The sequence below is a fragment of the Artibeus jamaicensis genome, unplaced genomic scaffold (assembly GCF_021234435.1).
Source record: "Artibeus jamaicensis isolate MK-2021 breed Jamaican fruit bat unplaced genomic scaffold, CSHL_Jam_final scaffold_461, whole genome shotgun sequence".
In the NCBI taxonomy this organism is placed as follows: Eukaryota; Metazoa; Chordata; class Mammalia; order Chiroptera; family Phyllostomidae; genus Artibeus; species Artibeus jamaicensis.
Window position 1 is genome coordinate 565827 of NW_026522045.1, and position 15246 is coordinate 581072.

The 15246-nt window shown below is 33.0% G+C and overlaps 1 protein-coding gene across 3 annotated transcripts in view; it reads left to right on the plus strand.

The window, feature by feature from the left end:
• Positions 1-15246, plus strand: part of DIAPH2 (diaphanous related formin 2) — a 914916-nt gene that overhangs the window by 232390 nt on the left and 667280 nt on the right. For all 3 annotated transcript variants that reach the window (XM_037165779.2, XM_037165780.2, XM_037165781.2), the window contains 4 exons: positions 2889-2999; positions 8657-8775; positions 10681-10797; positions 13038-13156. In XM_037165779.2, the coding sequence (XP_037021674.2) occupies positions 2889-2999; positions 8657-8775; positions 10681-10797; positions 13038-13156 (466 nt within the window). The remainder of the gene's footprint in view (positions 1-2888; positions 3000-8656; positions 8776-10680; positions 10798-13037; positions 13157-15246) is intronic.

Consider the following 15246-nt stretch of genomic DNA (forward strand, 5'->3'; position numbering starts at 1 on the left):
ATTAAATATGATGCACTAGTTAAATTTTATTACCTTACCTATGCTTAATAAACTTTCCAGAATCACATTCTGGAATGTGCTAGAAATGACTCTATATTTGCAGTAAGTGATAGGTTTAGAATTATGAGTTTCCTATCAATTATGAGTTTCCTATCCTGGCTGGAGTAGCTCAGCGGATTGAATGCTGGCCTGTGAACCAAAGGGTTGTGGCTTTGATTCCCAGTCAGGGCACATGCCTGGGTTACAGTCCAGGTACCCAGCTAGGGGCACATGAGAAGCAACCACATATTGATGCTTCTCTCCTTCTCTTTCATCCTCCCTACCCCTCTCTATAAATAAACAAACAAACAAACAAACAAACAAACAAACAAACAAACAGACTTTTAAAAAATCATGATTTTCCTTTCTGCAGTATGACCTTCGATAAGTTATTTATCTGCTTTGAGCCTCAGCTTCATCATCTATGTAACAAGGATAAGAGCAACTTATCTTGTATGATTTTTAAGTTATTTATTCACACATTATATGTAAAGTTTTTAATAGCATTGCAACATCTCTCTTATTAAGTGTGAAGTTGTGATATTTTGATGTTGATACATTCATTAATTTCATTGACTTTTGCCATGTTTCTCATCTCCTGATCTAAATACTTTTATTTGTATAAAGGTACAATTCTAAGACTCATTAGCTAGTTTCTTATAGAAGTGTTCTCTTTACTTATAGGGTATTAATATAAGCCATTAAGTTAGAATTTCTTTTGGCAAAAACAATCCTAGCAGATGGCAACTTTTCTCTCTATTAATTTTGGATTGGACATGTACTTTGGCTTGTTTGGTGATGTCATAGATGTAACAAAACAAGGATTACTCAAATATAGCTATGCTCATGTAGAATATATAAACATATCTCAGTCTATTGTAACTATAAAGACTTCAGTTTTTACTGTTAATAGAGTTATGTATCTATTAAGGCATAAGTATAATAATTTATGTGCTGTGTTTTTTAAAGTAATGCCAAGTGTGGGGTGACTGGGGCTGGGGAGAGCAATGGGGGAAAATCGGGACAACTGTAATAGAACAACAGTAAAAAAGGATTGGGTGGAAAAAAAAGAAAAAGTAATGGCAAGTCTATGACAAATAATTCAGCAGTTGTATGTGTTTTAGCTTGGCATTTGAGCATTCATAGGGAATAGACTGCATTGTTCAATTATCATTTTGACATCTAGTAATCTTAGAAACAACTCCTGCAGTCCCGTATAAAGCATGTAAGTTTTGATTTTTGAACCTGGATCTGAGGTAAAAGTGCTCATCTCTCAAAGAATCATCTTAAATGCATAACATACAGATGTAAAAATAAAAGCAATATACCTTTTAATCTTTTCTCTGTACTTGAAAAAATAAATGATAATAATAGGTTGGGACAAGTAAAGTCAAAATACATTTGAAATATATTTTGCTAATGTTTTTATTCCATAATATTTTTGTGAGGTAATAAAACTTTATTGGTACAAGGAGGCAGCACACCAGATTAGGCCTGTGGGCTGCAGTTGGCCCATAGTCTGTAGTTTGTCAATTCCTGGTCTCTATGCTTACTTAATCTTGGCAGCCTCAGGAGATTGGTTATCACTCAGAGGAGAAAAGGAGGCTTAGGGATTAGAGGGTTATCTGGTCAGTCTGGGGTCCCTGTGGGACGTTCAGTAGTAGGTATATTGAGGTACAGTTGGATTTGTACATGGGGAACCAAAGAGGGGAGAAGACAGAGGTCAGGGTCCCAGTCCAGATGAGGCCTCACTCAGGGTGTTGGGCACACTAAGCAGATAGAGTAGAGCTCATACCAACTGTTGATTTATTTGTATCCTCTTCTATAGATACTGAACATCTTTATAAAATCTGGTATTTTCTGGGAGTCCCCTTGCAGTTGTTCAGCTCTTTGACCACTCCACTACTCATCACTACTTTATTAATAATCAATTTAAACATGCAGCTCTTCACTTAAACTATTAGTGGCTATACACTTGAGAGGCATTTTCTAGAAATGCTATTAACAAATAATGTATGGAACACCTGGCAATTAGCATTTTAATAATTACCTTTTAGCTTGCAATTACCATAAAATAATTCCCCTTTTATAGCAGAGGACCTCAATAGCAGAAGGTAAGAAAAGCAAAACCCATTTTCCAGTGTCAATATAGTTAATGAAGCACCTTCACTTAAACAGAAGCCCTTATATTTACTTTATCATGCATGCACATTATTACTGGTATCACAATACCTTCTAGTTTATCTTAATCCATTCAATTCATTTTTATACATAATAAATTAATTCAGCTTAATCATATATTTTAATACTCTAAATGTTGTGTAAATCCATTCTAATAATAGGATAGAAATAGTATAAATCAATGTAATGATTTCTCTGAGTTATCACTGTTGCCTGTTTAATAGCGTAGTACTTTTATAACTTTATTTGATTTATTTTAGAAAAGTGTTTATAACCATATAAAATTCAGGCTAAGTGCACTCTCAGGACAGCTGGTTATGTAAGATACATTTCATGATCATTTTAAAGGGCTCTATTTGCATATTTTTGGAACTTTGTGTTTCTCGGGAAAGTGTTTAGTATTCCTTCATATTGTTCAGCAAACCATAGAAGTACTTGACCATCCATCATGTCTTCATTACAATTATTCTCCACATTAAAATTATATTATTATTTTGTCATTTATACTTTAAAATAATAATCATCCTTAAACTTGTAAAAATGTTTACATTTTTAATCTTCATAATATATTTATGCATGCCTTTAGTAAATGGAAAAATGTTTGAATACATTAATTAGATATTTCTTTAAATAATTTTTTAAAAATAAGTTTTGCTTTTTAATTGCAGGTGGCCTGTATGCAGTTCATAAATGCCCTCGTCACTTCTCCATATGAGCTTGATTTTCGAATACATTTAAGGAATGAATTCCTCCGTTCAGGACTAAAAACTATGTTACCAGTAAGTTGAGTGTACATACTATTTATGCTGATGAATTTTTACATTTTTCTTTCTTTAGACAAAAATACTTGCAACAGAGTAAAGAAATGTGTCTTGCTCTTTTCTTTTGTAAAGCATTAAGTATTTCATAAGACTTTTTCTATTGCAGTAATATCAGTCTTTATATGCAAATGGTGATGTATCCAGAATGGTTTTTTAATGCTCGAAGTGAAAAGGGAACTTCTTTTCTTTCAATGTAAATATTGAGAATATAAAAGACTACTTTTTCTGCAGTTTCAATTTTTATTTAAATTTTTTCTCTTTTCTTTAATAACAAATTGATTTTATTTATATTCTGCACAAGTATGCATAGAATTTCGATTAGTATGTTCTGGACATATTTCTTAAGATTTTTATTCTTGTTAGGGTACTCTAGGAACTTTTCTAAAGAAAAACAATTTTATTTCTTGAATGCGAATATTTACTTCAATTTTGAGTAGCCAAAGAACTTACATGCATGACCCATGGACACAAGCTAGGAGGTAGAGATTGGTGAAGGGAATAGGGGTACTGGGCGGAGGAAGGCAAAGGTAGAAAAATTGAGACAACTATAATAATATAATGACTAAAATATATTAAAAACAAAAAAACAAAAAGCATTTTTGAAATAACTTTACAGGCTTGATCTGAGATAAATGAATAAACTTGTTCTTTAAATACAAATACAAGAGCAGTTACTTTATATTTTATTTAATATGTTACCTGAACATGAGAAAATTTGTTCCACAAGATAGCTTTGTTAAAGGAGACAAGTAAAATCTCACTAGTCTGTTCATTTAAGGTACTCAGGTCATACATGAGAAACAAAAAATAAAAATAAGAGAGAAAAACCTGAGGAAAGAAAAACACAAAAGAAATGTCAATGAGCATGTATATAAGACTTAGCGTTCTAGAAACTAGAAATAGCTTAATTAGGGAAAATTCCTGATGAAGCAGAAGTGTGTAGCATGTGTCAGTTCCTTGTGTGTCTTAACTGAAAGTAGTTGGAAGGCATCATAAAATGGATGACTGGGTCTACTGACTACGATTTTAATCATATACATGATTGGGTCTGTTTTACAGATTTCTGTATCAGTTCCACTTGGCTGGAATTTAATGACCAATGAATTTTTTATTTTTTAAAATATATGTTTTATTTATTGATTTTAAGTATATGTTATTGATTATGCTACTACAATCATCCCAGTTTTTTTCCCCTTTATTCCCTTCCACCCTGCATCTCCCCTCCCACTAGCTTCCCCCACCTTAGTTCATATCCATGGGTCATACAGATAAGTTCTTTGGCTTCTCCATTTCCTATACTATTAACCTCCCCCTGTCTATTTTGTACCTACCATTTATGCTTCTTATTCCCTGTACCTTTCCCCCCATTCTTCCTTCTACTGTTCCCCACTATTAACCCTCCATGTGATGTCCATTTCTGTGTTTCTGTTCCTGTTCTGGTTGTTTGCTTAGTTTTTGTTTTTTTAGGTTTAGTTGTTGATAGTTGTGAGTTTGTTGTCATTTTACTGTTCATATTTTTGATCATCTTCTTTTTCTTAGATAAGTCCCATTAATATTTCATACACTAAGGCCTGGGTGATGATGAACTCTTTTAACTTGACCTTATCTGGGAAGCACTTTATCTGCCCTCCCATTCTAAATGAGAGCTTTGCTGGATAGAGTAATCTTAAATGTAGGTCCTTGCCTTTCATGACTTTCAATACTTCTTTCTAGCCCCTCCTTGCCTGCACAGTTTCTTTTGAGAAATCAGCTTAAGGATTTCTCAAAAGACTGATAGACTTCTGGGAAGTCGTTTGTAGGTAACCGTCTTCTTTCTTGTTGCTGCTTTTAAGATCCTCTCCTTATCTTTAATCTTGGTCAGTGTAATTATGAGTTGCCTTGGTATATGCTTCCTTGGTTCCCCATTCTTTGGGACTCTCTTGGCTTCCTGGTCTTCCTAGAAGTGTAGTTCCTTTACCAGATTGGAGAAATTCTCCTTCATTATTTGGTCAAATAAGCTTTCAATTTCTTGCTCCTGTTCTTCTTCTGGCACCCATATGATTTGGATGTTGGAACATTTAAGGTTGTCCTGGATGTTCCTAAGCCTCTGTTTATTGTTTTGAATTCTTGTTTCTTCATTCCGTTCTGGTTGAATGTTTATTTCTTTCTGTTCCAAACCACTGATTTCAGCCCTGGTTTCCTTCCTGTCACTGTTGGTTCCCTGTACATTTTTCTTTATTTCACTTTTCATAGCCTTCACTTTTTTCTATTTTGGGACCATACTCTAATTTCTGTGAGCATCCTATTTACCACTGTTTTGAACTCTGGATCTGATAGGTTGGCTATGTCTTTATCCCTTAGTTCTATTTTTGGATCTTTGACCGGTTCTTTCATTCGGACCATACATATTTTTTTTTAATCTCAGCACACCTGTTATGTAGTAAGTGGCAGAGAATTAGGTGTTCCCCAGGGCAGGGCAACCCACGTTGTTGCATTGTGTCATTGTATGTGGGGGAAGGGTCCAAGAGGGAACAATGCCACTTGCTTGGCTCTTGGCTGACTTTCAGTCACTTCCCCACTATCCACAAGCAGATTGGGCCCTTTCTATGCTGTTTCTGGGGTGGGTGGATTTGTGTACATTCTAGGACCCTGTGGGTCTCTCCAATGAACTCTTTCCTTTTGGCCTGGGATTTTCTCCTGCTCCTGCAACCCCGTCAGGTTTTTACAGCTAGAGTTTTTGAGGTTTTATTTCCCAGTGCTAGAACCATGGGTTGCAAAGTCTATCTTGCTCCACAGTTGTTCCTCCTGGTTTATCTGCACACAAATATGGGACTGCTGGGTCTGCTAGCCACTGCCTTGCTGTGGGCCCTTTCCACCCAGCTGTTTCTTTGCTCCCCTCCTACTGGTCTGGATGAATGTTTCTTTCTTTTTACTCCTTGGTTGTCGGACTTCCACAGAGTTCTATTTTTTTGGTAGTTCTGGTTGTTATTTGTTTCTAAACTTATTGCCGTCCTTCTTTTGGTTGTGGGAGGAGGCAATGTATTTCTACCTACATGTCAATCTTGGCCTGCAGTACAACAATGAAGGAATTGGTTGCAGTGAATCAAAGCAACATTTTAAGTGACCTATAATGAGGTTTAGTGTGCAGTTAACATAGGGGCATAATATATAACTAGTTATAATATGTGCAACACATTTATTCTTGTTTTGTCAGAAATATTTTTTCATGAAATGGCTTTGGCCTTCATAGCTAGATATAATGTATGGTCTTCATTCTAGTTTGCTTTTGAGTTGCCTACTGATTTCTTTTGTTCTTTGTCCTCCCAGGGTTATTCTTCTGTTTCTGGGAGAGTAGTAGTAATGTCTGGGGCACTTATTGGGACATTTGTTTAGAAAAGTACCTGAAATGTACCCTAGCTGGTGTGACTCAGTGGATTAAGCACTGGACTGCGAACTGAAAGGTCGCGTGTTCAGTTCCCTGTTGGGTCACATGCCTGGGTTGTAGGTGTCCGGGTCCCTGCTTAGGGGCGGGTGAGAGACAGCCAACTGATGTTTCTCTCTGTCTCTTTCTCCCTCCCTTTCCCTCTCTCTGAAAATAAATAAAATCTTTTAAAAATTACTGACATGTGTTTATAATAGTTCACATAATTAGTAATAGTGCAGTTCAGTAACTTTATAATATTCTGCATTTTTAAGCATAAAATTTTAGTTATGCATTTTCATTTATTTTTTATAAGGTATCTCATCTTTGTAGTACGTAAAAACATTAATTTATTGAATGATTATTTTATCAAGAATTTATGGATGTATCTTTTTAGGTTGGACATTTGAAAGGAAGTTTAATATATATATGTATGTGTATGTATGTGTATAGCATTTACATTTATTTTAATGGAACATTATAAAGAAACAATATTATAAGATATTGCATTGATGCATGTCCATATTTCTATATTATTCTGTATATGTTCATATACTATATATAGTCTACTGTCCTCATTTAAAAGCATATTAAAATTTTTGCAAATTATTTTTACTGAAAATACTTTAATTTTATTTATATGTTTTTTATTAAATGTATTGGCAGCATCATTGGTTATTTCCTGAAAGTATTTTAATCATGCATATTGATTCCACATTTTATAAAGTGCTGATGCTAATTAAATGTCAGTTTTTAACTTGGAATTTTCTATTTTTCAAATATATTTGAATGTGTTCAAGTTTTATAGTGAGCATCCAAGAGGAAATAGAATGTGACATGAGAATAATAAAAGGTTTATAGTCCAAAATGTGTTACAGGTTGTTTATGCAGTGACCAGAATATTGAGTGTGTTTTTCTTGTGCTGTTTTCTGAACACAATTCAGAAATCACCTGATAATATGACTGAGCAATGTTAGACAATTTTGCATATCAGTGAATTTCTTTATTCCCCTTCAAAGTGGAAAACTAGACCTAAAAGCAGGCTCTTACTAAAGAGGAAACTAGTATAAATATGCTTATTTGTTACATATTTATATGAAATTATACAGATATATATTAATATGTATTTTCCTATCCTATTTAGCTATATTTTCAGTTAATTCTTATGTTTGGGAATGTTAGAAAAAGAACATCTAGAAATTGCATAAATTTGTGTTTGCTTTCAGTATTTGCCATTACATCTCCATTTATAATTGTTCTATTGAATAAAAATAGAAACAAGAAGTGCATCCTATTTTGTTTTACTGACCTAATGTGAAGTACACCATGCTTGCATTTCCTTTTAGAGTTCAAGCTCAGCTCTGAAAATCCTAGTCCCACTTTCGGTATCACCCTTGAGCATCCACAGTTGTGATTATACAATTGGGTTTTGAAAGCTGCACCTTAAAGGACACATATTAAAAGATATTCCAGGTGATATATATTAAGCCCAACAATCTCTAGTGTGGCATGCTTCCAAAGATTTTGCTTATATTATTATTTTGAAAATTATCAGAGGTTTGTAATGCATGTGCTTATAATATATTACAAAACAAACCTTTGATGCCCAAGTTGGTATTTTGTGATTTGGCTAAGCAAAAATGAAAGGTGGGGGAGGAGGCTAGATAGGCAGCCTTATAAAAAGTCCTGATACCATTTTGCTTTGAGTCACAAAATATCATTTACAATAAATTTGTTTATTCAATTTCTCACGCCATACTTGGGACTGTTGTGCTTGAGTATATCCTTGTATTTGTTTTCCCTTAATTCAATTGATCTATATTTGTATTTTTTTTGCCAGAGGCATATGTGAATGATATAATTGCATGAGTTCTTCAGCAATCTTTGACTAGTGTGTTTAGTCAAAAATGACAGCATTTAATTTGGGTAATTAGCAATTAGTTTTTTTTCCTTTGTAAAAGTGATTGTTAATTTTTTAATGTGAATAATCAAAATCTGGGGCATGAAAAGAAAATCCAATGAATGCAATGAGGTTCTTTTATTTTAAAGTAGAAAAACATCATGCATTTACTTTCTTTTAGGAAACCAAGTGTGTGGGTCAATATTTGAAAGTACTTCTATGTATATAAATGAATAATAGTGTCTGGCCTTTATTACCAAAATATACTGTTGTCAAACCGTTATTCATCTGTTAAGTTTTATGTTTAAATATTAGGATCTAAAAGAAAAAGAGAATGATGAGCTTGATATTCAGTTGAGAGTATTCGATGAGAACAAGGAGGACGACCTAACTGAATTATCACATCGTCTCAGTGACATTCGAGCAGAAATGGAATATCCTTTTGATAAACCAGAAAACTCATTTTGTGTGTGTTGTGAAAAATGGATTTGTGGATGAATTTGTGAATCATTATTAGAATTCTTGTCTGCAAGCCCAATTTATATCCATTTATTTATATTACAACCTCACTGTGATGCTGTCCTTGAAACTCATGTTGATGAACTGTCAGATTGTCCTGATGATTTACACAGACTATATTGAAATCTGCACAATGGCTTGCTGTATTATAGGTAGACTGTGCTTAATGTTCTTGAATACAAAGAGTCTAAGGAAGTATACCTATTGGGGGGAAAGTTCATTGAGTTCATAGGTAGGTGGCTATAGGTAATATATTTATTAGTTTATTAAATGGTGCTCAGTGGTTTAGAGGTATAACTCAGTTCAAATAAATGTCTTATTCTCAACCCAAATATTTTGGTTCCTTAGCAAAACGTTGTTGGTTCCTAGAAATGTTTAGATGTGTGGTATCTGACTATAACAAGGCTGTGTGTAAAGAAGCATTCGAGTCAAATAGAGCTGGCAACTAATGTTTTTATGGCAACAATATATTACATAATGATTTGATATCTCACAGATGGTTGTCACTACATTATTGCCCATTTATTTCACACGCATTCAATTTCTTACTTATAGATTTTAGGGAAATTGGGAAATACTTCAGAACCAAAACGACCTTTGAGCTAGACCTCTTTTGTTCTATGATGTTTTGTTTCTTCTTCCTCCTCCCCCCCCTCAAAAAAGCAGGAAGTAGTTTCAGCTCCCTTCTTGAAACTTCTAGAGTGCTTTTGTTTGCATCTGTCTTATTTATGTAAACATCTATGCCCATTTGAGAGGGCAGAAATGTTCTATTTCCCCCCAATGTTCCTATTGAAATGCTTTACACATAAGTACTGGATAATTAGGTATGCAACAAATCATGGTGATAAGGGATAATATCTCATAATTTCTTATCTATCATTAGTGACTCTAGTCCACAGTGATTTCCATCATATTAAATGCTTTTTATGTCAATTAATAAATATATTGCCTTATGTACATTTTTTTTTATAATTAAACTTCACCATAAAGCTATTTTTGGATCCATTCTGTAGCTACTTAATGACCTTAGGAGACTTCAACACAACATTCTTGCATGGGGTATAAGAAGTGATCCCTCATATACTCAATTCTACTTCAGAGAAAATGTTGACATTTCAGGTTATTTTTAGGATGTTGAATTACATCTCTTCTACCTTTCTTTTTACTTTTAATGTAATGATTTTCCAGATCCATTTTTGAAATCTTTCTAGTTTATTAAAAACACTTCAACTTCTACCATTCTTTATATATACTAAGAAAAATGTTACTAGTTTTATTCTTTACTGCAATCTTTTATTAAGCAGTAAAATGCAAATGAATACAAACAATGATAATTTCAGATTTTATTAATTGTTTCATCTGTATAAAAATAAAACTGGTTTATGATCCTTTTTCAGTCCACACAGTGCTCTTTTATCTTCTTTCTGTCTTATGTCAAAGTGAAAATGAAGGAGCAGGGGCTCTCATGAATAGTATATGTCTTGCCTCTATCACAGCTACAGAAAGATTAAGAAAAAAACATTTTTATTAAAGGCATTGCTGTTCCAGTTGTACCAGCTTTTCCAGTTGTATCAGACTTGAAAATATAATGAATAACTGATCATTAATATTTTGATGGTTAAATGGTCTTGGAAATACTATTTCAGACTGTCTTGGTAAAAGATTAACAATTCTATAGATTATACTTCTTTATGTAAATGTTTAAATACAAGATAATAGAGTTGAAGTTTTAGAAACAGTAATACGAACAAAATGATAAATCAATGAATGAAACTTTCATGAAGAATCTTTGATTTTTTTCCTTGACTTACTTTTTTCACTGATATGAATGAAGTATACCATCTTCTGTATAATATGTTGAAGGACACAGCTGCTGAAAATTATTTATTGTCCATTCTACAACATTTTTTGCTCATCAGAAATGATTATTATGTCAGGTAAGAAGCAGTTCTGAGAGTACTATGTGAACAATTTGAGTTAGACATTAGAGGAAAGTGAAAAATGTGGTGGGTCCTAGCCAAAAATTGTAAGAGCTTGACGAATGAAGGTAACAATTTTTAAACAGTGTTAATTTCTTTTTAATTGGGCCGGAGGAATTTATTTATAAAAATGTGGTACCCCAATGACTGGACTTCTAATAGCAAGGAACCCCACAGATTTTATTAACCTCATGATTAATTTTCTTTGCTAGATAATGGTAGTACAGAATCAGCACTGAACAGTCCATGGTAGAACTTTAAAGTTCTTATATACTTTAATAAGCAAGGTTTTACTAATATATCAATTTTATATAGTTTTTATCTAGTAATAGATGTGTTCTTTTCTAAGAAAATAATAATGCTAATATTTTAGCTTTGTTTACATTCACTAATATAATTCTTCAAAATAAATGATTATGAGAATAATCCAAAAAGTTAGAAGTTTTAGAGTCTAGTAACTGGGAAAATATCTGAAAAGCCATAAAGTTACATAAAGGTGTCTGAGTGACTGAAATAATCCATCAGGTGGTGATCATGATCATATGTTTAACTGTTCAAAAGACTCTTTAATTGTTCTTGGTAGTCTGATATTCATGACATTGTGCAAACTGAGGTTTTCTGGTTTGTCAAACTTTGCTTGATTAATGGGAAAAGGAATGCTACCATGGGGTCAGCTACAGTCATAACAAAAATGACGGTTCTGAAGCCATAGAAAACTATCATAGTACAGACCAGCACAATAACTGATGAACATCATGTCACAAAGATGTAGAAGAATGTTGAAAATATTAAATTTTATGCTTTTTTAAAAGTAGAAAAGATGATAATATACTTAATGTGATTGTGGTTTTCTAAAATAACTTTTGGTAATTAAAGGGGTACTATGGCTGCGTGTTCACAGCTACCTGGGGAAATTATGTAAAGCCTTCAATTCCTCAGTAACTTTGATTAAATGAGAATTTACTATAATATGACATCCTTTTCATTCTGAGAAAATCTATGTGTGGTAGAAGTGTGACATGCACTTATATTCTACTGAGGGATAATTAACCTGTCCTCAAGGACAAAAATTTTGTTTTCCTTATTTACCCAAAGAGTCATTGACTGGGCTGATTATAATCCAATGTTATCTATCCTAGACCCTAGGATTACTTGCAAGAGCCTCAGATGTGTAATATACAGGGGTGGGAAAAATTAGCTTTACAGTTGTGCGTACATGAAACAGTCTATTCTTTTATTATTATTTATTAGTTATTTATTTGTATTACAATTGTAAACCTACTGTTGCCCAACCCTATATATTATCACTTATTCTTGATACCAGCCCTATGACAAAAGTCATATAAGACAATTGGAATGTGTTTGGCCCCATTAGCAAACTTTTAGTAGGTTGACTAATTATTATCACACAATTTTATGGAAGTTTATGTTATAATTTGTCTATAGTACTATTTCTTTCTGATTTTTCTCTTTTGAATTTATTAGCTACTGGTCAATACTCACTGTTCCCGAAATATTAATGCCAAAGGTGTCTTTTTAAAATTCTGAAGTATGCACATGATAATTTTTAAGGCGAGAATTACTTGGTAGATTACAGAATTATGATATGATTTAAAACCTTAGACACTTGGACAAAATTGAGGCTATAGCCATGCATATTAAGTTCATATGATTGCATAAAATAGATCTTTTAAAATATGTGCATAAGTAGATCTTTGGAATAGTCTATTCTGTAAGTGGCTCAGTCTGGTTTTTATCGGGGTACATTCAAAACATTGCTTGCCACCTGATGTGAAGATAACTCATTCCTCATTGAAATTGAGAGCATGTAGAGATCTAGAACTATTTCTTTATCTATGGATATAGGACTAACAGGTCATTTGTTTTCATTAAGTCTAGGAACAACAGCCTACGTTTAAGTAGGTAGGGTTGATAAGTAGTGTCTTTGAACTCAAGCATGAATCTCTGACAAATAGAGTATTAAGTCACTAAGTGGTCGCAGTTGCTTATATCACAGTGGACTCTGCATTGTAGCATCCAGACCATCTTTAAATATAGGCATATTTCTTCTTAAAGGAGTGTTATGACTTAAAATATTTTTAAACAGTGCTAGAAAAAGACTTAGTTTTTTTTATCATGCCAAAAATTGATTTATATAGATAGAAAAGGTATTCAATAATAATTTCTCTCTTTTTCAGGCCACAGTATTACAAAATAATTGAGGAATGTGTTTCACAGATAGTGCTGCACTGCAGTGGTATGGACCCAGATTTCAAGTATAGGCAAAGATTAGACGTTGATTTCACTCATCTCATAGGTAGGTAATGTAATCCTCAATGTCTTTTGATTGTATTTTATTCTCTTCTGTATAATAGGCATTTTTGAAAGGTAGCTCTCTTCAGTAAGTGAGCTACCTTCCTCTATTAATATCTGATAAATCTTCCTCTATTAATACCTGAGAAATCATTGTGTTTGTGGGTACTCAAACACTATAATTATTAATTATGATGATCATGAGAGTTCTTCCTTTGTGATTGAAAATATTAACCTATTTGATAGGTCTGAATACTCTTGAATTAGGATTAAAATTAATACCCTACAAGAAACATTGTTTTATTATAGTGATTGCCTTGGTGTTTAGAAACACAACTCTGAAGTCCTTTTATAGTTGTACCTTAAAGGCTTTATAGACATTACATGTACAATAGGGTCTAATTAGTAATATACCTATGTTATTCATGTTCACATTCAAGAAAAGAAATACAGGGTTATTTCAGTAACTTAAGACCTTTTAATTCTGTCAAAGTAGATCAAATTATATTTCATAGACTTAAAGCTAGAAAAGAATTTGGGAAGATCATATTCATCTACGTGGATTACTGAGGAAATGCCACTTTATCATCCTGTACTGATAAGTAGCTATACTTTCTGGACCAGTGTCTGGACAATATGAAACCCGTTTTGTGAAATATGCTGTGCTATGTGACGTTATAGTTGAACAGTTTTATTTATACCCAATCAAAATCACTATTGCTAAAATTCAAGCATTAATTCATTTGCCTGTTTTTAAAAGAAAGAAAAAGCAGCTGTTTAAAGCCAATTATATTATTGTTCTTCATTTCATAACACACAGCAGATTCACATTAATATTCAGATATGAATTCCTTATTACTATTTATTATGTAATAATCACTTTTACTCATTTATTAATGAGAGATATTAATTGGTTGTTCCACTTATTGATGCATTGATTGATTGCTGCATGTATGTGCCCTGATTGGGGATCAGATTCGCAACATTGGCATATTGACATGATTCTCAAACCAACTGAGATACCTGGCCAGGGCTATTCTTTTCTGGTTTTAAAACTTCTGCTTCCTTATTCTAGGCAATCTAGAGACTTATAGGATAGAATAAACTATCAACCTCACTTTTTAGCTCAGTACATTCTCTCTTTCTGGGCTTTTTATGGAGCATTTGTATTATGAGAATTTCCCCATGTTAACCTTTAAAATAGAACTTTGATAATTTTTCCATGTTAACCTTTAAAATGTGACTTAAAATGTCTGTGTAACATTCCATTTTATGGAATACCCTAATCATCTTCACTAGTTCTTTCTTACTGTACATCTAGATTGTTTTAGGGTTTTCACAATTATAAATGAAGTTCATGTGAACATTTCTGCACAGATATTTGGCTTTTTCTCATTATATCCATAGGATTGATTTCTGTAAGTGAAGCTATGTATTGTAAATGCTAAATTGTTTTTAGAAAGTGCACCAATTTACCTTGCATAGCAACTAATGTGAATACTGGTTTCACTGCATATTTTTTGTTGAGCTTGATAATCAGAATTTTTTTCATATTTTGTTGAGAGTGTTGTAAGGGACTGTTTCCAAATATTTCTAATGGTTTATAATCTATTATAGATTATTATGGGCACACATAGTATACTGTTGATTTTGTCTAGCTTGTTTAGTGTTCACAGACATTTGTTTTGTGTACTGTATGCCAGGAATTTATAATTGTGGATTGTTAAGAGTATTGGTGGGGGAGTGGAGAGATGAAAGGATCAAATGACAAAGAATAGTCAGCATCATAGACCCGTTAATATCTGAACAAATCACTTAACTTCTCTAGGCTTCAGTTTCCTCAACCTGTACATTTAAATAAGTCAGATATATGTGTGGCTCTTAATATGTTATGGTCAGAGGCCTTTTTCAGTAGCTGATGAATGCTGTAGAACTTTCATTAGAATGTGCACACACAGACACACAATATGCATGAATTCACAAAAAAATTAGCAAGTGCTTCAAGAATTTCTAGGAAATCTATGGATTTCTAAATTAAGATCACCTAGACTTGAAGACCATACCGTCTCTTCTTATTTCACAATTTTGTGTGTC